Source organism: Rosa rugosa, chromosome 2, assembly GCF_958449725.1.
Source record: "Rosa rugosa chromosome 2, drRosRugo1.1, whole genome shotgun sequence".
Taxonomy (NCBI): Eukaryota; Viridiplantae; Streptophyta; class Magnoliopsida; order Rosales; family Rosaceae; genus Rosa; species Rosa rugosa.
In genome coordinates, this window is record NC_084821.1 from 49895802 (window position 1) to 49920506 (window position 24705).

At 37.5% G+C, this 24705-nt stretch overlaps 4 protein-coding genes across 4 annotated transcripts; 3 read left to right on the forward strand and 1 right to left on the reverse strand.

Annotated features, from left to right (window-relative positions):
- Positions 1-658: 658 nt before the first annotated feature.
- Positions 659-3442, forward strand: LOC133727937 (E3 ubiquitin-protein ligase RMA3). Its single transcript, XM_062155353.1, has 2 exons — positions 659-816; positions 2496-3442. The coding sequence occupies exon 2, from the start codon at positions 2507-2509 to the stop codon at positions 3269-3271; it is 765 nt and encodes a 254-aa protein (XP_062011337.1). The 5' UTR covers positions 659-816; positions 2496-2506; the 3' UTR covers positions 3272-3442.
- A 2459-nt stretch (positions 3443-5901) lies between these two features.
- Positions 5902-8244, forward strand: LOC133733915 (expansin-A12). The gene is made up of 3 exons (XM_062161561.1): positions 5902-6109; positions 6601-6910; positions 7715-8244. The coding sequence occupies exons 1-3, from the start codon at positions 5956-5958 to the stop codon at positions 8031-8033; spliced, it is 783 nt and encodes a 260-aa protein (XP_062017545.1). The 5' UTR covers positions 5902-5955; the 3' UTR covers positions 8034-8244.
- Positions 8245-10871: 2627 nt separating this feature from the next.
- Positions 10872-14925, forward strand: LOC133727939 (stress response protein nst1). Its single transcript, XM_062155357.1, has 8 exons — positions 10872-11524; positions 11731-11776; positions 11927-11976; positions 12153-12194; positions 13524-13637; positions 14255-14333; positions 14436-14507; positions 14593-14925. The coding sequence occupies exons 1-8, from the start codon at positions 10968-10970 to the stop codon at positions 14635-14637; spliced, it is 1005 nt and encodes a 334-aa protein (XP_062011341.1). The 5' UTR covers positions 10872-10967; the 3' UTR covers positions 14638-14925.
- A 110-nt stretch (positions 14926-15035) lies between these two features.
- On the reverse strand, positions 15036-17079 carry LOC133727938 (F-box/LRR-repeat protein At4g14103-like). Its single transcript, XM_062155356.1, has 3 exons — positions 15865-17079; positions 15561-15767; positions 15036-15438 (listed from the first exon to the last, which is right to left on the reverse strand). Exons 1-3 carry the CDS (start codon positions 16876-16878, stop codon positions 15139-15141), a joined length of 1521 nt encoding a protein of 506 aa, XP_062011340.1. The 5' UTR covers positions 16879-17079; the 3' UTR covers positions 15036-15138.
- Between the last annotated feature and the right edge of the window lie 7626 nt (positions 17080-24705).

The following is a 24705-nucleotide window of genomic DNA, read 5'->3' on the forward strand; positions in this document are numbered from 1 at the left end:
CTGGTCCTTTTGGTTATGTTTCTGACCGATAACAGTCTTTTTAGTGTCTACTTAAGGGGAAATGACTGTCCACTTCTCCAGGCAAGCTAGCAATATGTGGTACATTGCGACGTTTAGCCTGAGACGTTTGCTTATTCGACAAGCTACATTGGAGTCTCATTGATGGTACAACTGTGTAACTTGACAACTATTGTGCAACTGAGGAGGTTAGTTTGGATTGGTTACGTAGGTATATTTTGTTTTTTCTTTTATCATAGTAGAAAGAGTAGAGACGATTACAAAAGTTAAATTCAAAACCTCTTTACCTACAAAGAATAGACTTTTATCTAAGTAACAATAATTACTACATATAATTTTCTCAGAAAAGAAGGGAAGATGCTTACCAAATTCCTCACACGTGACACACAATCCCATCACTAACTCAGGATCATAACAGAAAAAATCAAACTGGGGAAGAAGAATAAATTGAGAAAAAGGTGAAAGAGGAAGAAACAGGACGGGTCCAAGACGTTGAATTGGAACCATCCACAAACCAATGACGAGACGCGGTTACAAGTACAGTCATATTCTCTCTTTTGTGTAGTAATCCCTAACTCCTAAGATTGTTATTGTATTTAAACAGGGAGCCAATACCCTTCTATAAATTACCAACACTCCCTCTGTTCTATAAAAACCCATCTCTTCCTTGTTTCGCTCTCAACCCATTATTCTTCCTCCTCTCTTTGACGCAAGCAACCAAACCCGCATCTCTCTCTCGCTCGCTCCGATCTCCCTTCGATTACACTCCCCACCTTCATCGGTTTCAACTCTTTCTCGGTAAGCATTCTATCTCTGATTCCTTTCCACCTTTTCTCGATCTGTTTCCAGAATTTGTGTGCCAAAGTTCTTGAATTTGTGAGTTTTCTTTGATGGGTTTCGCTTTGATTTTGATTATCATGATTAGATCGATGATGGGTCGATTTCTTTTTTTGCTTTTTGATCGAAGTTTTTTCTTTTTACTTTTTTTTTTTCAATGAAACTGATTCTTTTGGAGACAAGTTTTCCCATTTTGAGTTTTTGTGAAAGAAACCCTTGTTTGAAACTGATATGTAGAAGTCTTTGGCTATGTGTCTTATCAAAGATAGATGTATTAGATATGTTGCCGGGATGTCTGAGTTATAAAAATAATGAAGGGAAATTGTGGAATTAGGAACAAGAGAGAATTTTGTATGATGGCAGAACCTGTTTGGCTATGGAGGGTTTATGACGGGTTTTAAGCTCTAGATAATTGAGTTTCTGAAGGGTTTTAAGCAGTTTCATAAACAATGGACATCCTCACTTTCAATTCAGTTGTCATCGAACAATGGACATCCTCACTCTCAATGTATAGTTTTTTTTTTTCCCAGTTTCGAGGATAAATGCCCTTTCAGGCTTTCATCTTAATGCCTTTGTAGGATATGTTACAGGTAGATTTTTCCTTCTGAGACCAGTCCACCTTCATATTACTTGCTGCAACTGCTAAAACTTGGAATATAACCATTATGATCTCAATTAGAAAAAAAGTTATTTTTTTTTGTTTAACTAGGTTGTATCCGGAGAAAAACAAGTAGGAAATTTGGCCTTTTCTAAAAGTATTAAGTAGTTTAATAAGATTCACAGTTGAACAAGTCAGGTCATCTAACCCTCAGAAGTCAGATGCAAGATAGAATGGCAGGCAACTACTAGGTTAAAATTGTGTTAAATTGTTGATGTGCTTGAAGTCACATTTCCTACAATTCACCTAGTGCAGTGACCCCTTTTATCTTTTGTACTGGTGAACAAGTTATTGTCTCAAAAGGATCGAGTACTGTTAAGATTGCAACAGCACCTCTCTTCATCCCTCGACCATGTGAAGAAACATAGTCTTGGTCTTTATTACACGATCTGTTATTTGAGATACAGAAAAAAATTACTGAGAATTTGGTGCAAGGGAGAATGGCCTTTGATTATAGAGGTCTGTGGTATAAACATAAAAGTGAAATTGAGGGTACAACCATGATTATGCTGGTGGAATTTTAGTCATTTTTTTTTTCAATTGTTTGGTACTAAGATAGGTAGGGTCCCTTATAATTATTATTCTTATCTGTGATAATTATTATTTCCTCCAATTTAATATCATGGAGCCAGTGCCAATTGATGCTTCTTTATCCTCTTGTGTGATTTTGTTACTTTAAAGTTAAACAACCATGCACTAATTTATATGATTGTTCCTTTGTTTTATTCATTTCTGCTTTTCTAGATGCTTTGTGTTTGTTTAGAAATTTGGTTGGGGAAAGTTGTCAGTTGCTGGCATTTTGAGTATGATATATATTTCTTTTCTTGGGGAGGTGAATTTATCTAGATACAACTGTTTTCGCACCGTTGTGAATACTTTTGTGCTTGGTATTTGAACTTGATTTTTACTTGAGTAGGTATTAATTGTTCTGCTCTTCTTGTGTGCATTGGCTTACTCATGTTGTTACTTTATTTTATAACAGAACACCTCGCCATGGAACAAAACTTCTTTGAGCCTCAGGGACACTTTGAGTCAGATGGAGATGTTTCGGTCAAGAAGTGGAAATCAATGTCAGCCCCTACTACAGTCTCGGACAATGATAGTGGCTGCTTTGAGTGCAACATATGCTTTGATTCAGCACATGAACCAGTGGTGACACTCTGTGGTCACCTGTACTGCTGGCCTTGCATTTACAAATGGCTTCAGGTCCCGAGTGCTTCTGATGAACCAAACCAGCTGCAGCAAACCTGTCCTGTCTGTAAGGCTAACATTTCCCCATCCTCAGTGGTTCCCCTCTATGGCCGTGGTGCAGGTTCAAAAGGAAAGAAACCCAATTTGGATCTGGTCGTACCACGTAGACCACCACCTAGGTTGGACACTTTGATTACATCTACTAGCCCTACATCACCTTCAAGACAGCAACTTCATTCAAATTATTTCCATGCACAAACACATCCAGAGTCAGTTTATGATCAATACAGCCCTTATGGAGGTTATGCCACAAATTCAGAATCAGCTTATCTTGGCAGTACGATGTTGACACATTTATCCAATCCAACGATAGGAATGGTTGGAGAGTTTGTGTTTGCAAGGATGTTTGGCAGCTCAGACACAAATTTGTTTACTTATCCTTATCTGAATTCATACCCGCCCAGCAGTCCTAGGATGAGAAGACAGGAAGTTCAGCTTGACAAATCTCTTAATAGAGTCACCATCTTTCTTTTCTGCTGCTTTATTTTGTGTCTTCTCTTGTTCTGAAGTCTGAACATATTCTTTGGTAGATTTGCTGTTGTACAGTTGTAAGAAATGGCCGTCCCTATAGATTAGACATGCTGTTAGAGATTTTGCACGAAGGACTCTTGTATTATCGAGACATCTGTACATAAAATTTCTAATGCTAAATTGGTTCATTTTTTTTTTCCTTATTAATCGAAGTGTTTTTCCCTTGATTGTTATTTTCAACATTCTAGTAACTCCATACGGTTAATGGTAACTTCCCACTGTGTAACCCCCAAATTTCCCCTGGATTATCTGGTACAAGTGCATAGCGTTCTGCTATAGCTAGCGTGCTTAGCTTCGATCAGCCCACGGACTGATCGTCTTATATGCAAAATGAAGAGCACAACTATTCGGTCTAAAAATATTAGTCTCTGATTCGTAGGTAGTAAGAAACTGTGGGTTCAACACTTCCACTAGAAAGCATATTTCCTAAACATCTTTTAAAAATATTCGGCACCGATTGATTGGGAAGCATCATTCCTTTGCATACGGTCTGGAATTTGCTTTCGCAACTATATAGGTTATATGACTTATATCCTATATAGTTGGAACATGAACTGAATTCACTTGTACAATTTAAATCTAGATATTGGTTAAATGTTTGGTTCTTTTCAGTGAGAATCTTATACAATTTTAGTATTTTTGTTGTTTATTTATTTACTAGTCTCATACTCATACAGTCATGCCATGCATCCGTGATTGACGAACGCTCTTTAATTGTGACCCACTTCTTAAATTTTTTTAATATGTGTTTTTCTGCCTTTTCTTTTATTAAAATAACTATCTGGATGATTTCATAATAAATATTTTTTAGGCTAACGGGTATTTTGAGCAATCTAATTTTTGGTGAAGGTTGAATGTTTCGCTTTATGGTACGTTTGGATGAGAAAATTATAAAATCCGTAGGAATTTATAAATGATGGAATCTTTAACTCCTTCAATCTAAAATTCCATTAATTGCAATTTCTATTGTTTGGTTGCATCTATTTAGGATTTGAAATGTGTATTAAATTAAGAAAGTTTAAAATAAATAAAAATATAAAATAGAAAAAAGTCTTGTTTTGGAAATAAAAATTGAATACTACAAAGGAATTCGTAAATGACACCTATTTTGGTGGAAATTGAAGTGAGGAATTTAAATAACGAATTCCTTCGTTTTTTTCCACAGAGAAATTTAAAATTTCCAATCTGATAATGCCAAACGAGGGAATTGGCTTTTAGAAATTATGAAATCCTCACTTTCAATTAAATTCCATCACTTTTTCCCTCATCCAAACACACTCTTACAGTATTGATTGATAGATAGATATCTGTCCACTTATGTAGCTTCGACAGCTCTTTTCTTCGGTTAAAATTAAAATAGGAGAGTACAGCCTCCACAGAGTTTCCATTTGCCCCATCTGTATTTATATTTTATGCATCCACTTGTATAAGCTCCTCTGCGTCTATCCATTTGTTGCGGGGAAGTAATAGGTTGGGTCAGACCAAGCATCCAGCAGTGCATTTGATTTTGTGTTGCGCCCACGTATCTACTCACCAAATAAATACGGCTAACTATATGCAATATGCACAGAGATCAACGTACACTCTTCACTATATACTGCGTTGTTCGAAAAATTTCAATTTCATCTTTCATCCTATAAGAAATGAAAACGTACATTTCAATTTTATTTCAGGGTGCAACTTTGTAGTGTTAAGTTTTTGGCGCTGTTGGGCACCTAAGCTTATTGAAGTTAATTGGTATCCACCTCTTATTTTGGTTGGATAGGGTGTGGAAGGGTGCCACCGTCATATAGGGATGGCGTGTCTCAGGATTACAGAGGAATTGATATAGTACTATTAGTGCCTTTTTGTAGTAATTTAGATATGCCGAAGCTTGTTACAGCAGAGGTTATAACGATCATCAAACCTATTGAATTCGGAATTAGAGATTATTTGGTTGGGGGGTGGCTCCTCACTAGTTCCAAGTTTGGTTCACTCTCCTCATCTTGTACAGTTGTACCTTAGCAACTTCGAGTTAAATGGGCTAATTGCTTGCATCATATCAAATGCAATTCCGTTTTGTTCATGAAGAGATAAAGTACGTTAGCTGATTATGAGTTATGATACTACTTCAGGATCGTTTTGTAGAGATTTGGCTTCAGCATTCATTCTTAGTGTTTGCGATTGCGATCAAATGAATCTTCTTAATTTCCGGTTTTGCTTAACTATAAGTCTATAAGGGTAAAGGGGTATTTCTAGTAGCGCATAGTTCTTCAATTTCCAACGTATATATGCAGCAATAATATGCCATAAACAGGGGGCAACAAATCACCGACATTGTGACTTTTAAAAACAGATCGCAGAAGCTGCTTCCTAATATATACCTCACATGCACTTGTTCTTCAGTGTCTGAAAATTAAAATGGTCATTCCCAAACGTACATGTCTTTCCGTACTTCATAGGACGTGAAAGAACGCGTTTTGTGAGTACTGATTTGTATATTTCAACAATCTTCTACATATCGCGCGTCTTATTTAATTCACCGACGACGATCGTGTTTATTTGATCCATCAGTCTATAAATGGAAGCTAGCTGCTGCTTTCTTCAAGAAATACATCAAGTTTAAGTTTGGCTGCTGAGAACAAATATAGAAATTGATATATTCCGTGTGTTAAGAGAAAATGAAAGCTGCTGCAGGTTCTTTCTGTGTTCTTTTTTGGCAGATTATCTTCTTTGTTAGTGTAGTTTTGGAGGGCATCAATGGCGCTCAAGCTAATGGTTGGCTTAACGCTCATGCAACTTTCTATGGGGTCAACGAGGACCCTGCCACCCTTGGTGAGTCACAACGTAGATTTTGAAAAGATACATATAAATCTGCACTCCAAGTTGGAGATGATCATTATTCACCCTCGAGATAAATTAGCTAGATTAAGCTTTTAGAGTTCGGTAATTATTTAAAATGATATCAATTAAAGTTCTCGGTTATGAATTCAAGAGGTTCTCTGAAACTTCTAACCCCCAACGTTTTTGTAGTTTTACTTATTTTTCTTGCAGGATGAGGTACATAAAAGATCCGCAACTCGATCGACTAATCTTTTCTTTTGCATTTAAACTATAAAGTGCATGACTTTTGTATATGGTTCACTTATCTATATTATTAAGAGGACACTTCTTGGTAATCATTATATATGAATTACAAATTAGTGAAATTACATGTATATAATACGTAGAGTTGCTATCTCTTTTATATATTTCACAGATATGATGGTGGTCATGCATCAATTAAATGTAAATTATTAGTGTTAATTATCAATTACATTATACAGGAGGTGCGTGTGGTTATGGAAATACAATGCTTGCGGGGTTCGGAGTGAACACAGCAGCAGTTAGTGGCATACTTTTCAGAGGTGGCGAGGCATGTGGTGCTTGTTACCAAGTGATGTGCAACTATAAGTTGGATCCAAAGTGGTGCCTTCAACGACGAGCCGTGACTGTATCAGCCACCAATTTCTGCCCCCCAAACAACAATGGAGGGTGGTGCAATCCCCCTCACCACCACTTCGACATGTCTATGCCGGCTTTTCTTCGCATTGCACGACAAGGAAATGAAGGCATTGTTCCTGTGATCTACAGAAGGTAACTTCATTAATATTACTCTCTAGTAACAAAATAATAAGGGAACATATATAATACGTGCAAATTTGGTTTTAGAGCGGATTGTTCGAACTTGAAGAAAGTCTCCACTATAGAGTTTAAGCTTTAAAGTGATTGAACATTTGCACATGCATAACGAAAGTCGACCAACTAAAACTGATTTGCATGTATTATATTGTTAATCAAGGCCATATTAAAATATTGTGCATTCATTTATATTTAACGAACTTGGACATAGTTTGAACTATTTCATGGCCATACTAGCCAGCTCTGCCGTGACTGTATAAGGAAAAAAACCCACCTCTGGATCCTTTTCAAGTCCAAAACGTGTTAGGCTTTTTTTTTAATTTATTGACAACATGCAATAATTATCTAAATTTTAAGGAGGGAAATTTTATAATATGTTAACATATGATATACATACAATTACCACTTTTATGACTTAGTTACTCAAATAAGAACCTACCGCAATTACAACTTTTAGGACTTAATTACTCAAATTAGAATTTATTTTATTCTAACGAGGACCTTATTTACCTTATTGAAGACTTTTTTTCTAGTTACCTACTTTACTTTAACGAGGACCTTATTTAATTATCAGACTGATAACTTTTTTTTAATTACCACTTGAGTTCTCAAAGTGGTAACATGAGTCCTCAAAGTGGTAAATATTACATAAAATATGACATGTATGAGAAATGTTAACGTACCATAGCTTTACCCAAACTTTAAACATTCCATCATATATACTGAAATTAATTAATGTGTATGCATATGAAAATAAAGGGTGGCTTGTAAACGAAGAGGAGGAGTCCGATTCACATTAAAGGGGCAGTTGAGTTTTAACATGGTGATGATATCGAATGTTGGCGGAAGCGGCGCCGCGAAGGGGGCGTGGATAAGGGGGTCGAGGATGAGAAGCGGCACATGGATACCGATGCATAGGAATTGGGGTGCGAATTGGCAAAGCAGCATCGACCTGAGAAACCAACAACTTTCTTTCAAGCTCACTTTGATTGATGGAAAAGCCCTAGTGTTTTACAACGTTGTTCCTTCCACTTGGAGATTTGGACAAACATTTTCATCCCAGAATCAGTTCTCTTAGTTGATTAATGCTATCAGAAATTAATCATTACTTTTCATTACTTAAAGGACGTTCTAATTAATCTCTAGATGATGAAATTTAAGGGGTACGTACCAATTAATAACTGTATTTATTCAATTGTACGTCGTTTACTTCTTGTAATTTCTATTCAACAAATATTTTTGGGTTTTTACTCAATGATTGTAGAGCTAAAATCATTTTATTTTCCTGAATTTTACACCTAGTTAAAATCATTTGTGCTCCCGAATTTCTAATTTGATCGCATGTGTCTTTGTACTCTCCAATTTGATTGATTGTAGTCAATCGTTAACTAATCCATCAATTACTTCCTATAGTGTTTCCCACCAAACTAGTTTTTGGCATTCAATCATGCAGGAGACACCCCAATTATATATATGGCCAAGGCTAAAAATTGACCCTGAGTGAACTCGCATGGAAGTTATCACCATATATGTCATAAAAAAAGTGGGTTATACTTTAGTCATGTTAGCACTTACCGGTGAAAATTGACAGATTGAAAAAACATGGCAGACAGCAAATACATTCTCATACAGAATCAAGAGCAACCCACAAAGTGAGCATTCAAAAGAAGTCCTTTTATGCTTGAAGCTACTCAAGACAAAATACCGTACCTATGACTAAAAACAGTAAATTAACACAAGCCAACAATGGAGGACCTACTAAGCAAAAAAAAAAAAAAAAAAAAACCATTGAGAAGATAGAGTAATGTTCTTTTAACCTGAGGAAAGAAGCCGAGAGAGCCAAAGAAAAGAGTTTGCAACTTGTGGTGAGGATAAGAGTTAGGCTAATCTATTAACATGGATGTAGCATCTACAACCCAGTTTTTGAGTGTGGTGGAGGAGGAAGAAGAAGAGGTTGAAGAGGAAAGTTTTTGAGTTCCGGCCTTTGACAGTCCTTTCAAATATGACGGCTCTTTTAGATTGGCCTTCAATTTCGTTTTAAGAGTCTTATTTTGGTCAAGGGTTCTCCCAGTATAAATAACGTTCAAATTCTAGATATTTAACTTAGCAACACAATTTAACAGTTTGGTGATCAGAGCAATCTAAGAATTTAAATCGATATATTACATAAGTAGGTTAAACAGTAACCTACTAATCAAAATGGAAGCTATAGATCCTAAGCCTCAACTCCTTCAGGCACGAGGTTGGCAAATCTGTAGACGAACGAAAAACCGAAAAGCTCAGGGAAAAGCATTTAAAACTATTAGAGTGATTGTACGAAAAATAAATGAGTAATTAAAGAAAATAAGGCAAACTTGAATGCTTTCCTAATTTAGTCTCTAAAAATCTGAGCATGCAATACAAATTCGAAAAAAATACTTTTAAATCACATCGCTAAGTGTAAATCATCATGAAATCGGATATGAGTATCTAAAGAAAAATCATTTCAAATTGCCACATAAAATATGCGATAACTAGAGGGTACTGTCGACTAATCATCTCATGCCATTTGGAGATTACTGCCGACCAGATGACCTATCGGAGGTACTGCCAACCGGAATACTAGGAGGCGATGACTAGAGGGTACTGCCGACTAACCATCTCATGCCATCTGGAGGGTACTGTTGACTAAATGACGCATCAAAGGGTATTATCGACTGGTTATATATATATATATATATATATATATATATATATATATATACATATATATACAGTCCGGCTACACTAAGGACGTCCTTACCTAGTCTTAGGTACAGATTTCCGGTTTTCACCCACTTTCCGATCACATTTTCACATCTTAACCGTTCAGTTTTTAGGTCCTAATGTATAGATCACCTCTGCAAAATTTCAGCCAATTTGGTGATCGTTAAGGCATCAAAAACTGCAATTTACCATTATAAATACGAACGGTTCCGGTTCGACAGATTCGGTCCGTTCGTGTAAATTGCAGTTTTGGACGCCTTAACGAATACCAATTTGGCTGAAATTTTGCAGAGGTGATCTATACATTAGGACCTAAAAACTGAACGGTTAAGATGTGAAAATGTGATCGGAAAGTGGGTGAAAACACCAAATCCGTACCTAAACCTTAGGTAAGGACATCCTTACCTGAGAAAAATCCTATATATATATATATTCTGGAGGGTATTATCGGCGCGGCATTGAGGAGGATTTCTCTTCAATTCTTTCAAGTCCCTACAACTCGTAATACCTTTGTGGATTCAAAGAGGAGAAAGAGTGGGTTTGATTGCCACCAGCAGTGTGCTTAGAGGAGGTCTGACAACGGAGATCTCATTGGATCTTGAGTTTGGTCAAAACTGAAATAGGGTCAAGTGTGAATTGGAAATGGCTTTCCCGAAATAGAAAGTCCTTCTATATATACTAAGGTCTGAAATAGTAACTCAGGTTTTTAGGTCGTAGCTTTTCCATACAAACTTCGATTTTGGTGATCCACGTGTCTACGAACTTGGTTTAACATACTCTAAATGATCAGATTAAAGAGAAAGTCAATTTTTGAGTCCCCTAAATGGTAAAACAGAGATCGAGGAAGTAAAAATCGTCGTTTACTAGCAATAAGCTGATAATAGGTTAAATTAGGTACGGGGTGTAACGAAATCCACCCCGGCACTTGCATGACAAATATGGGGACAGGCCCGCCGGTACACGACCCAGCGCCCCATTTGCTCATCCCTAAATTCACAGCTGACTAGGCAAGTATATAATGAAATTGTTTAACATAAATGTGGTTCTAGTTGGACCTCCAAATTTGTTTAACTAGAACCACCCTTAACAAAATTTTTGTCACAAACAAAATAAAAAATATGAAAGGGGTATGAGTTATTTGGGCCAAGAATTGGGTTATGTTATGTTACATAGCCTACGATTCATTCACTGCGGTCCATATCAATACGCTCTTGAGAAAGACAGGAACGAACTCCTCCACCTCCCCGTCTCTCCCTGAATTAGGAAAATGGGAAAAGATCGAAACGGCGCCGTTCTGGAGAAAGCAAGCAAAACCTCAGACAAAGACGACGGAAGCGAAAGAAAATCCGGCAAATCCACAGAGCTTTCCGATTCCCGCGACTCCGGAGAGGAAACCAGGCGCAGTAAATCGAGAAGAAAAGCGCGGGAAGTCTCCGAATCGAGCGATGAAGAGAAGCACGCGCGGAGGAGGAGGAAGAGGAAGTCGCGGCGGCGGTACAGTAGCAGCGACGACGATTCGGATTCGGAGTCGGAAGAGTCAAAGGAGAGCGGGTCGGATTCGGGTTCGGAGTCGGTGAGTGAGGGCGGTAGCGATAGCGAGAGTGAGCAGCGGCGGAAGAGGAGGGAGAGGAAGAGGAGGAGAGAGAAAGAGGAGAGGAGGAGGAGAGAGAAGGAGAAGAAGAGGAGGAGGAGAGAGAGAGAAGAGGAGAAGAAGAAGAAGGAGAGGAGAAAGAAGAGGAGGAAGGAGAAGAAGGAGAAAGGTAAGAAAGGAGCGGTCACAGATTCTTGGGGGAAGTATGGGATTATCAGAGAGACTGATATGTGGTAAGTTCATATTGTGATTTGTTTTAGGGTTTACAGATTCTGTTTTTACTGCTATCTGATTTCTAGTTTAACCGAAGCTAATTTACTTTCTGTAAATTGTTTTGGGTAGTTTTAGTGTGTTGCAGAGTGTATATGAGTAAAGAATGAATTTTTGATGAGGGATTAGTTGATTAACCTTTGCCCTTTTGATGTTTACTGTCATATAGGAACAAACGACCGGAGTTTACTGCATGGTTGGCAGAAGTAAAACAGGTAATTCAATGCCAATTACTTTGTTTTTACCAACCCATGAAACCGTAATGACATTGTTCTTTGACAGTAATGATTATGATTATTGTAATGCATTTATCAGTTACTTGTTGGTAATAGAACTCTAAGGATAGTTGTTTCATGGTTGTTTAGGTGAACCTGGAGCATCTGGCAAATTGGGAAGAGAAGCAGATGTTCAAACAGTAAGTGTTTGCGCGTGGAACGCATGTATTTCTTCTTATCATTTTGGCCTCTCATTTAGTAAGTGTTTGCGCGTGAACTGTCTATGTAATAAGGTGACTGAAATTTGTTACCTTTCTTGCATTTTGAGTTTTACAATGCAAGCTGAGAATTCCCTTTTTTATTTCCCTTTTTATAGGTTCATGGAAGATCACAACACAGCTACATTCCCTTCCAAAAAGTAAGGTTCTATTCTATTAGTTTATACGCTAAGCTTTAGATTGTCTAGATATGAAAAAGTCGTACAGTTTTTTCCTTGCCCTAATGATGTCAGAGTTGTGCTCTCCTTTTAGTAGGGAGTTAGGTTAAAATTTTGTTTCTTGTAAATTATGTAGCTTAAACCTTTCAGTAGAGAGTAGACACCTATATTAGTTTGATTAAATTTATATAAATAGCCTAATTTTATACAAACAGCTTATTCTGAACTTGGGGTTTTAGTTTTCTTACTTTTCTCCAAGCGTTTAGAGGAGCATGAATTGTATGAGCTATCTAATTTAAGTTGAATATCCTTCATATGAATTTGGATTTGTCATGGGTCTATTTTGAGTGTAAGGATTTCTATTCACAATAATATAAAAAAAAAAACGAAAAGAACTTCAAATTGGATGTCTAAATCTGTTTGGGGGTTGTTTTCTTAACTCTATGTGTGACCAGGCATTTACTTGTTATACAGAATTATACACTAGCATGGTTGTTGTTGACTGTGAAATAGGATCTATAATAATCATGTTTGAATATGTGGTTGAGTCCTGACTCATAATTTTGCAAATAACAAGTCAAATATCTGGTAAGAGATCACACACACACACACACACACAGAGACATATATAGATATTACATATGTATGTATCATAGTATATATATGGGGAGTGAAATCCACACTCTCCATTTTACAATCCACACTCCATGTTTCCTTTTTTAGTATATCCTAACAACACATGTTTACAATCCACATTACAAAAGGACAAAAATTAACAAACTAAAAAAGGAAACATGGAGTATAGATTGTAAAATGGGGAGTGTGGATTTCACTCCCCTTATAGGGACAGTATAGGGATATTTCAAGTTAGAGATCAACTTTGCAGTGTATACTAATTGATTGAAGTGTTTTCGATCGATCTTTCTCGTCAAGGATAAGGGTACGTAATGACTAATGACATATATGACTGAAGCAAAGTTAATCAAACAGTATAGGGACAGTAAACAAGTTCTTTTACTTGTTTTAATCACACACACATTCGAGCTTGTTATTTGGGGAAGAAATAAAGGAAGGTAATGTGCAAAATTAAGAACTTATTTTATTTTAGGGTTGAACATACTCTCTGTTGGTTTATATCTTAGATTCTTGGTGTTTTCATCGAAAATTATCTTAGTGTTTGTACGTTCTTCCTTTGAAATTGCACTCTCCTCACTAGAAACTTGTGAAAGTGCAGCGCACTAACAAAACTTTGAAACAATACCATGTAGCACCATGGAATGACAAGTAATTGCTTAACTTTTGTGATTGCAGGTATTATAGTCTTGATGCTTATTACAGGCATAAAATGGAAAAGGAAATGAAAAAAGGTATTAAAAAGGTTGTGGAAACAGAGCGTACTGTATTCAATGATGAGGAAGTGCGACGGTATGCTTCATTGCTAACTCTTTTATGTTAATTATTTTTGGTCAAGCTACCTCTTCTACTTGAATTTTGGTGAATTTAAATATTATAGGGCTTCTTTCATTTGAAGGACTAGTTACGGCAATATTTTGTTTCAATTCATAAATAGAGTAATTTATTTTCTTTAATATAGTTAATGTTTCAATTACTCGTGTTCCGGCATTTAGACCTAGTCTAGTAACTTCATTATGTATCTTATATCAGAACAATTGAACTCACAGAGATAATTCTTTAGAAATATTCTTGCATAAAAAAGTTCTTCATAAGCCACCCTTGAAAGAAGACAAAAAAAAAAACCATTATAGTTTGTTATTTGGCCAATTGCATGACACAATTTACTTATGGGTCAATGCACTTGTGTTGGAATATTCTTTGCATTTTATTTTGGCAGTTTCATGCTCCGAGAAAACAAAAGGTCTAGGCAACTTCTTTTCATTGCGGGATATGAATAGGACAATGTGGGTTTGGATTTGTTAACCCAAATATATTGCAATGATTACACTGTTGGGTTTAGCAATTTATTAGTAAATAGTCGTTTAGCCTGGAAGAGATTTAGTCAATACTATCTTAATGTCTTTCAGGCAAGAAATGATGCGAGTCCGTGAAAAACAAAAGGAAGAAGAAGTAGAAGCTCTGAAGTGCTCTATGCAGAGTGGACTGGTCAGTTTTTGCTTCATTATTGTTGTCATAGCTTTACTTTGTTTATTGTACATTTCATTGTAAATAAACTTCCTCCCTCTTCATTTCCATTTGAATTGCCAGGCACAAGCAATGAAAGAGCAAGCTCAACTCCGGGAAGAGATGGCTTACCAGTACAAGATCGGAAACTTTGAGGTAGGGATTACTAACTTTTGCTGACTTGGTGTAATACTTAATCGTGTTGTTGATTTTTATGTTTTGTCACCTTTTTTCATTTCAGGCTGCTGCTGCAATCCAGAGAAGGTTGGACCCTGATGCAGAGTGATACTGCTATATGACAATGGCTTTAAGGAGTAATTTAAGGAGTTTAATCCCATCATGTTTCTACTAGCAAAAGAGTTCATAGAAACCCCTCTGTATGTGTCTAATTATCTTACTTTTTAGCTCAACCATTTTTGCAGATACATAGGAAATTATGTATTCTATTGTGTTATTTACTGCTTTCTTACCCATTTGTTATGAAGGTCAAGTCACTCTGTTGTGCTTACAAGATACACCAACATTATTGAGGCTGTATCATTAATGTTCATTATTATATGCTAATTCTTAATCAGAGGGAACATGTCAGTCGTTTCAAACAAACCGACATTTTGAAAATTCACTTGCTGTTACTGGAGGTTCTCACAAATAAATGGCAGCTGAAATTTTAGAAATATGAAGAAAAGAAAAGAAGGTTGAAAAACATCAGTGGACAAAAACTCTCAACAACTCTTGATTTCATTAATTTTTTTCAATCAGTAAACGTGATTTGGTCTATGAAAAAATTTCATTGTATGCAACTTTTTGTTGATATTATCTCCACTTCACATGCTTCTGAAACTCTGGGGATTTGTAACACATGCTCGGAAAACATCATGTTTGGTGATGCTTCTTGGACATGAATAGTCATCTTTTGCAACACTTCTGCATGCCCCAAAAAAAACTCTACAGTTGCCAACTCCTGCGATTCCCCCTGAAATCCCCAGATCTCGATTTCTCTGAGATGAAGAGACATGCATTCCGGAACAGGTCCTTCCGGTCTCCAGAAGAATACTGTTTTGTAACGACAACTAGTTAAATCCAATTCCTGTCACAATAAAGAAAAGAAAAGAGGGTCAATAATTGGATCATTCAGAAACACCATGCATGAAAACAGGTTCATACATGCAATTGAAACAGGAAAAGTTGGTTCATTCAGGGTCAACTCACCTTCTTTAAGATAAGGTACTCCACATTAGGCGAGCTATGCAGTAATAAGGGCAATAAACTCCAGCTCTCACAGGTACGGAAACCCAGCTCCAAAAAGGTCAAAAATCGAAAATACAGCTCAAAATTTCTCAAGCGGATGAGTAATGCATCTTCATCATCATCATCTAAACCGGTATGTTGTGCAGTCTCATATGAACAACTGAGAGCCTGCCATGAGATAAATTCCAAATTAGTTTAACCATGACTAAATACCGTACTAAGTAGTACTATAAAAACCTAGCTGAGAGAATGGAGAACTGCATACCTTTGTAGTACCACCAGATAATGATAGAGACTTGACATTAGAGAGTTCTTTGAGGACCTCAAACGCACGATTGGAGGGATTTACATCGCCATAAAGATCAAATGCCGCATAATCTGCACAGGGGTATCCAATACTAATCTTTGCATAGTCAAGAACTTTCAAATCCCTAGCACTATACTTGGCCAAGAAGTCATCACGGAGATCAAGGCACTCAAGGTTAGGGCAATGCAACACAAAATTGTACTCAATACCACCCTGAAAACTATGTGCCAAACGGTATTCAATTTTCAACCTCTTAAGTGAACTCAATATCACCAACAAAACCACTCTGCTATTCTCATCCAATATTTCACCCTCTATGAACAACTCTTCAAGAATAGGGCAGATGTGATCTCTGAAAAGCTTCTGCGTCAAGTTAACATCGTTTGTGTCATAAACCTTTATCCAAAGCACCTTGAGTCTTGGAAAAGAGATGGAGTCCCGAAAGTCGAGACTTACATTCGCGTTTAATTTCAGTACAACCAGCCAAGTACTACCGTACAAATTCGAAGGCAATTTGATAGGGTTTTGACCGTATACTCTGATATTAACCTCACTGACATTGTATTTGCATGCCGTATGTAACCAACAATTTATGTGATCTGGGTCGTAAGGGTAGGAGCAACAGAGTTTGAGTGTTTGAATACATGGCACACTGATGAGGCCGAGTACACGGTTCACGAAATCAGAAAATAAAGAAGGATGGTGGTGAATGGTTTCGGAATTACTTTCGGGATGGAGGAGTATGCTGTCGTCAAGCTCTAGGTTTTTGGTTGAAGCCAAGGTCCATAGGTTTTTCCAACTTCTTGAAAGGATGGTAGTGGACACGGCGTGTTTAGTAGACAAGAACGAGAGAATGTGGCGGCGAACGTCTTCCGGTAATTGGGTGATCATGTCTTCTTCTTCTTTCCTTGATTTCTTTGAAAGGTGCGGTCTTGAATATGTTTGAGTAGTTGCTCTTTTGCGAAGCATCATCAACTGATCAAAGTCGATATACAATATTTTGTTGGTGGTTTTGTGTTGATTGTGGAATAAATAGGGTTAAAAGAAGCGAGATATGCCCTCCGGAACCCTAAGGAATAAGAGAAAGCGCTGTCGGAGAGCTGTGGCTGACACCGGACGGCGTCACTCCGACAGCTTAAGCTTTCTTTAGGCCAACTATTTTATTTTGGCCAACTGATAGAGAGAATGATACACCATTCAAGATTGAACATGTGTGGCTTATTTATAGACAGTTAAATTCAAAATGCATATGATTTGGGGAAGTGAGTACGCCAGCCAAGAGAAACTTGGACAGCAAGTATGTTTTCTTTGGGAGCAAGATATTGCTGGATGTTTTCCACCGAAACTCTTTGGAAACCCTACAATCTAGTTTAAAAAAGGGTCCTTGACCCAAAGCCCCAAAATGAGGGAAAATTATCTCACTTACCCCAGCAAGAGATTTTTGTTCCCACCTACACAAATTAACAGAAAATGACATTTTGCCCTCAAACTAATTAAAGAATTACAATGACGTCATCAACATCAACCCCTCTCTCTTTCTCCTCCCGATCTGAAACTCTCTCTCTCTCCAGCAGGATGCCCACAACGCTGGCTTTCTCTCTCTCCCCGTCGCCACCTGGCTCTGCACCAACGGCGGAAGCAGCTTCCGGTCAATGTCGCTCACCTCTATCCAACATCTCCTAGGTCTAGCTCTACCATGCCTTCGCCTCTCCAGTCAAAGCCGAATCTCAATCCCAAGAATTCGTATAGCCAAGCCGGCGATCAGGGCCGGTCCTGAGATTCTAATGGCCTGAGGCAAAGAATTAAAATGTGGCCTCCTATATATATATGTATATTTTTTTTTTGCGCCAAATAACAATATAAAATCATGTATTTTGAATAAAAGTAAATATGAAATTAATAACAATACAAAAGAATCGATCTTTTTTGATGTGAGAAATTTTCTATGCATACACAATCAATATATAGGGTTTAATTGGGTTAGTTTTCCATATGGAGAAGGAAAATGAATAGTTATTCATATGGAAAAAGGAAAGGAAAGGTTTATATGGAAAAGGAAAAGGAAAAAAAAAAAAAAAAGGTGTTGGGCCATGGTCCAACAAAATTTTTGCTTTTAAGTGATTTAAAAAAGAAAAAAGGTTAAAAAAACTGAAAGGAATTGGGCCCCACTTAAGTCTTTTAAGAGATTGAAAAAATTTTGAAAAGTGAGTCAGGCGTGATTCGAACCTTGGTGAAGGTGGATGCGGCCTGTCTCTCCTTCCGTTGGAGCAACGTGCATTTTCTGGTTTATTAGAGCAAATAATAATATATATATTATCTATAACTTATATACAGAAACTCCGGAGGCCCCCGGGAGCCGGTGGCCTGAGGCGGCTGCCTCAGGTGGCAGCCCTCAGGGCCGGCCCTGCCGGCGATGAGGATTGGGGAAAGAGTGTAGAAGAGGAAGTAGTTGAGGAGGAGAAAGACGAGCAAGCCCTTGCCACCGAGCTCCGGCGGCGTCGACATTGGTTGGAGGTAGGCGAGAGCGGCGTGCTTGACTAGCGTTTCTTTGGAATTTCATGCCACTGCTCTGCTTCTGCAACAAATCTCGGATTCCCGGGTCTGCAACCGGCGAAGGGAGAAAGAGGGAGAAGACATGGGTGCCCATATCATTTTCTGGGTGCACAGATCTTTTTTTTTCTTTCTAAGTAATGGGACATAAGGGAAAAAAAAAAGTTTTGAATGTCTATTGGGGGGCAATAGACGTTTTTAAATTTATATAATCTCTTCGTTTTTTTCTTTAATCAAAGTTTTATTTGTCTAATCATAGAAAGATTAATTCCCATTTCGGCTACCAAAAGTTCTATTAGGGGGCAATAGACGTCTATTGGGGGGCAATAGACGTCTATTGCCACTTTATTGGGGAGCAATAGACGTCTATTGGGGGCAATAGACCTCTATTGCCCCTCTATTGGAGGGCAATAGAGGTTTTCAGAAAAATCTGGTGTGACCGGAATCCGGCGGCCGGTGATCGGAATCTGGCGACCGGTGACCGAAATCCGGCAAAAGTTGGCCGGATTCCGGTGACCAAATTCTGACGGCCGGTGACGGGCTCCGGCGAAGTCTCTTATGATTTCTCTCTCTCTCTAAGTAACAAAGGGGTTAGGGGTAAAATGGTATTAAAAAAAAAAAAAAATCTTAATGGGGTATTAGGGAAGACTCCCTTAGAGTGTATTGGGTAAGAGAGAATTAAAAAAACTTAATGGGGTTAGTGGGAAAAAAATCCCTAGAAATGGGGTAAATTGACAAAAACCCTTTAAAATTTAGTAGAAAATAAAAATTGTTGAGGTCATGATTAACACATTACTCCAAAGTCCAAACCAAAAAAAAGTCATTAACAAATTACTGTTCATAGTAGATATTTGCAATATTACCGTCAGACTTTAAATAGCCTATAATATTTTGACTTATAAAATATCTTGCCATGTCATTAGTATTTAACGTTGTTATGGATAGAGTATCAAAATTTTAACGGTAATAAAGATGAATCGATACTTGACTAAGAAAGTGAAAATCATTCTATAATTTAGGAGTTATTTATTTATTTTTATTAAAAGACCACGAAGCGGAAGTAAGTCATTATGTTAGACTTAAAGTTGAATTCGAAATAATAGTACAAAATTATGATTCTAACCGGACTGAAATGCAGATCTACTCTGCTAGAGTGGATTCAAATTAAAGAAAAACGGAAAAGTTGATTATATATCTCCATATCATTATGTGAGGATTATTTAAGGACGTTATTTGCAGCTTGCATGCGAAGGATATTATGGTCAACCAAATTCTAGCATTGCTTGGATGAAAACTATTTCCTTAGAATATACCAAAAACATCATCGAAGAAGATACTGAAAATACATTCCTGGCAGCATGAGAGAAACTAATAATAACGGTGGTCATCCTGAGGCTGTTAGCAGTAATCTTTTTCTATCTATCAAGAAAAAGGAAACCGATTCCACTTTAACCTGTTTTAAGTGGATCGAGAATATTGAAAGTGACAATCACTACAAAATGTATGAAGATGCAAATGTAGAAGATAATGGAACTACAGCAAGGATGAAAAATGACAATTCTTTCATACTAGGCCACAATTCAAAAGTTGACGAAAACATGTGACCTGCTCAAAGAGCATCTTTTGCTTTTCAAAAAGAAAGAGGTGATAACACCTTATCAAGAAGGAATATTCTTTTGTCATTCGACCTCAATCATCCGGAGCACTCAAAAGCAGAATTACTATTAAGCTTTCCTGTAGATTATGTGTTTTTGAATTCTAGTTTGAGTTCCGCTCCCTATATAAAAAGCCTTAGAGTCAGTTTGTAAGGCATTAGAAAAATTGAGCAGAATAATTTTCTCTCAAGAAGTAAGAAAGCCAAAATAGTAGTATGCTAGCAGTGTGTAAGGCATCAGAAAAATTGAGCAGAATAATTTTCTCTCAAGAAGTAAAAAAGCCAAAATAGTAGTGTGCTAGCAGTATGCTAGCTGTTTATCCAAGAGTGAGGCTCTGGGTTCTTCGTATGTATATATGTTTGAATAAATAAATTTTAGTTTGTGCCCAGTACATCGTCACAAAAACATTTATTTTACCTTGATATTAGTTTTGTTTATGTATGTTAAAGCTCCTGCAAACATTTTAGTACTCTGCTTCTAACTTAAAAACAGTACCCTACTAAGGCAGCAGTGATTGCGCCCTGTTAGTAACCACTTAGACAAGAGATCGTTAGGTCAAAATAAGAAATTGAGGCATGTTGAAGGCTAGTTCTTATTTGGGAATGTTTTGACTGATTGCATGGTATTTTAATTCTTTTTGCAAAAATTTCAACTTAAAGGCAAAACTTAGCGGTGTTAAGAAGTACCAAAATGATGTTGAAATGCAAAATTGATACACCGATATAATAGTTTTCACAGTTCATACACCAATATGTAGAATCATTCATACTTCATACATTGTTCGTGAAAATTTCCCTTGGAGATAATCCCAGGGGAAGAAAACCAGTTTCGGAAACTAAAATATGCTGTGCCTAGCAATAGACTTCGGTTAGAGTCATAGAGATGGCAGGGCGTGTAGCTGTAATACTTGATCTGAAATGTCATATTGGAATTTCGTACCTTAAAAAGTCATTCTAAACTCTGAAACAGGAATTCATCCAAAAAGAAAAAACTCTAAAATCTCTACCAAGCTCGCCCTTGTTTGATTTGATGCATGTTAGACGTTAAAATAGACAAAAGTATAAGCTGAAGCTTCTGTTTAAGTTGCTGGTACCCTGGCAACTTCGTGTTTGTTGGCTCAATTGTTTAAGTTGCATCTCAAATATGACATTTCGATCTTCTCATATTTTTCTTGAAGGCAATAAAGTTGTAGATGCCTGGCTAATTACGGTACGTCATTAACTCAACTGATTTGGTGGGATGTGCCCCCTCCTTTTATTTTGTCCTATTGTAATAGTGACAGTTGGGGTCTTCCTCAGTTTCGATTTTGCTAGATTTGTTTCATTGTTAGTTTGCTTCGAGAGGTTTCGGTTTGGTCCCCCTCTCTTGTTATTTACTTTTTCTTTGTTTAATTCAATAGAGTGTTAGGGAGATTACTCCTCTCTTTCACTCATCTTTTTGCCAAAATAAAAATAAAAATGAAGCTTCAGTTTTTTGTTTCAGCAGCCTGGATGCCTCGAACTATGAAAGAAAGTAACAGCAGAAGCAGATATCTAGAAAACTCCCAAATTTGCTCTGCAGTCTATGATAGAACCACAAAAATTAAATTGGACTAGAAATGGAGTGCTTGACTGTACTGGTTTTCAGAGTGAAAAACAATATTTGACATTGAAGTTGTATTCCAACTAGAAACCTCATCTCCGAACTTAGCATCACCTAGAACTTTGATGGTTATATTGAAGATTTGGTGATACGGTCAAGATATAGTTAACTTGCAATTTACGTTTGTGCATGTGGTGAATCCTCTATTATTGCAAAACAAGTATGGTGGTGGTGCTGCAGCATGGTATGATGGTACAAATAGTCCTTTCTCATTCAATCAAGTTTAAAGCATGGTGAAGCAAGTCTAAAGCATGATGTCCTTTCTTATTGACTTTCTTCTATTGCAATCAGTTTAGGTAGGATTCAAGTAGTGTGAATCCTCTTAGTCTTCTTTCTCTTTTCTTTGTCTATATATTTACTCATTCATGTAAAGGTTCAATCACAATTCAATACAAAGAAAATTGCAACCATCAGTTTGTGTTTTTCTACAGGTTATTGTGTAACTGATAGTGTGGACATTGTTGTCCTTGTAGCCAAGCTCATCACAGAAGCGCTACAGGAGCGATAGAGTATGCAGTGATTTGAATTGCATTTGGATCTTCCATTGAATACCACTGTTGATGGTAAAACCTATTGCCAACTGAGAGAGGGCCAGAACTGCCCCATGCAACTTCTCCTTTATGTTGAAGAATGTTGACTTTATTGTACCTTGTCAAACTAGAATTAGTTCTGTAGTTGTAATAGAAGAGATTTCCTACTCCGAGTTAGAATTTGTACTCCAAGATTATGTACTTTGTAATCTCTATATATAGGGATCCTATTATCAATGAATACACACAACTATTCTCCCAATCCTCTCTACAATCTTTCTGCATTCCAAATTCCTTTAACACGTTATCAGCACAGGCCCTATCCCTAGCTTCAAGAAGCCGAAGTCCCCGTTTGCTGCTCACCTACCTTCGCCAAGTACAGCGCCCCTGCGCCATTTGCTTTTACCTACCTACGCAGCACCTGCACGCCTAGTGTACAAGCCTTCCTGCACACACCTAGGATTGAAGCTCGACTGCAATCCTGCTCTTGGATCGAAAGTGCACCAGCAATCCTACCACGCAATCGGGATCGCGAAACAGCTTACAATCCTACTTCAGGATTGATAGCGAGTGGCAATCCTAAAAGCCTACACGCCTGCATCAACACGCGCGTGTATTGAGAATTTCAAGCTCCGAAATTCATAAGTAAGTTTTCCCCATTTTTGAAATTAATTTTTTTTATATTTTCTTCGGGGACTTACAAAATCCCTTCTCCTACATCCCACCTTTCTTATAACGTGGGTTCGATTCACAAAAGCGAAACCGTGGGGAGTTCACGCTAAATTACGAACTAAGAGCGTTCGTAAACCACGAACTAATTAAGAGCGTTCGTAAACCACGAACTAAGAGCGTTCGTGAGCTTCGAAATATTACAGACTAGGAGCTTTCATAGGCTACAGACTAAGAGCGTTCGTGAGCATCAAAATTTGACCATACAAACGTCATTGTTTTCAATCCAAATCCAAATTTTGGAAATTATCAACAAAGACAGTGGTTATAACTCTTTCTCACTAGGCTCATCCAATTAATTGTGATGTCTAGGAAAAGTTTGAACTAAGAGAACAGTTTTACATGTGAGCATAACTCCACCAAAATCTCGCCTTACCTTACCTGGTGACAATCAAATTGGAGTTACCGAAAGGATTGAGTAACTACTACTTGTCTAAGCTTGATTATCATTTTTGGATTAAATTTTGATTTAGAAACTTTGACGTAATCGTTGGCTTTCATTGAAATAAAGTGTCGATTTTGATTCGAACTTTATTCATTCAAGTATGTTTCCCGGAAAGCTAGAATGCTTCGTGGATAGTGCTACTATGCACACCATACTTCGAAATAGGCAGTTATTTCTTGAGATGACGCCTACTCGATCTTCAATGACTACGATGGCAGGGTCATCTAAATTAATCCATGGTCGAGGATTAGCTCAATTCTTGTTTCCAAATGGCACAATCATTAATGTCACTGAAGCTCTCTACGCTCCTAGGGCCGGAAGAATCCTTTTGAGCTTTCAAGATATAAGAGCCGATGGTTTTCATGTGGAAACACATTTTGAGAATGGACAAAAGTTCCTTTGCATCACCTCTACTGACTACATACATATTCGAGTATTAGAGAAACTTATGTGTCGTTCTAGTGGGTTGTATGCAACCACTATTTGAATCATTGAATCCAACCATGTCAGGAGAGATGACTTATGAGATTCTAACACATATAGGCTTTGGCTTGACCGTTTGGGACATCCAGGTCGTGATATGATGATCCGTATATTAAAGACTTCACACGGACATCCTTTCTTCAGAACGAAGAGAAGTACGAATCAAAAGTCGATTCAAAGAGAGCATTGCATCGCCGCCACAGTGCACCACCGGCCGGCTAACACCGGCGCTGTGATCCCCTTGCTGAAAAATCATGGCTTTGACGCCATGTATGGAGATTTGGCTCCCCTCTCTACTTCTCAAGTCCATTGTGACTTTATGGCTCAACCAAAATTCTCATTGGTTGCTTCTAAAGCCCATCTTTCATTCTGCAAAGCCCACTCTTTAGCAAAATTAGGATCGAGACCATCCTATGCAAAGGACACTAAAGAAAATATTCCATTCTTACAAAGAATCCAAGGTGATATTTGTGGACCTATTCAACCACCTTGCGGACCATTTCGATATTTTATGGTGTTGGTTGATGCATCGACACGCTGGTCACATGTCATGCTTTTGTCCACAAGGAACGCTGCATTTGCTAAACTCCTAGCACAAATTATTAAGTTAAGGGCTTACCACCCTGATCATCCTATTAAGTCAATACGCCTTGACAATGTTGGGGAGTTTACATAAAAAACTTTTGATGATTATTGCATGTCCATTGGGATTGAAGTTGAACATCTAGTTCCTCATGTTCAGACCCAAAATGGTCTCGCAGAAGTT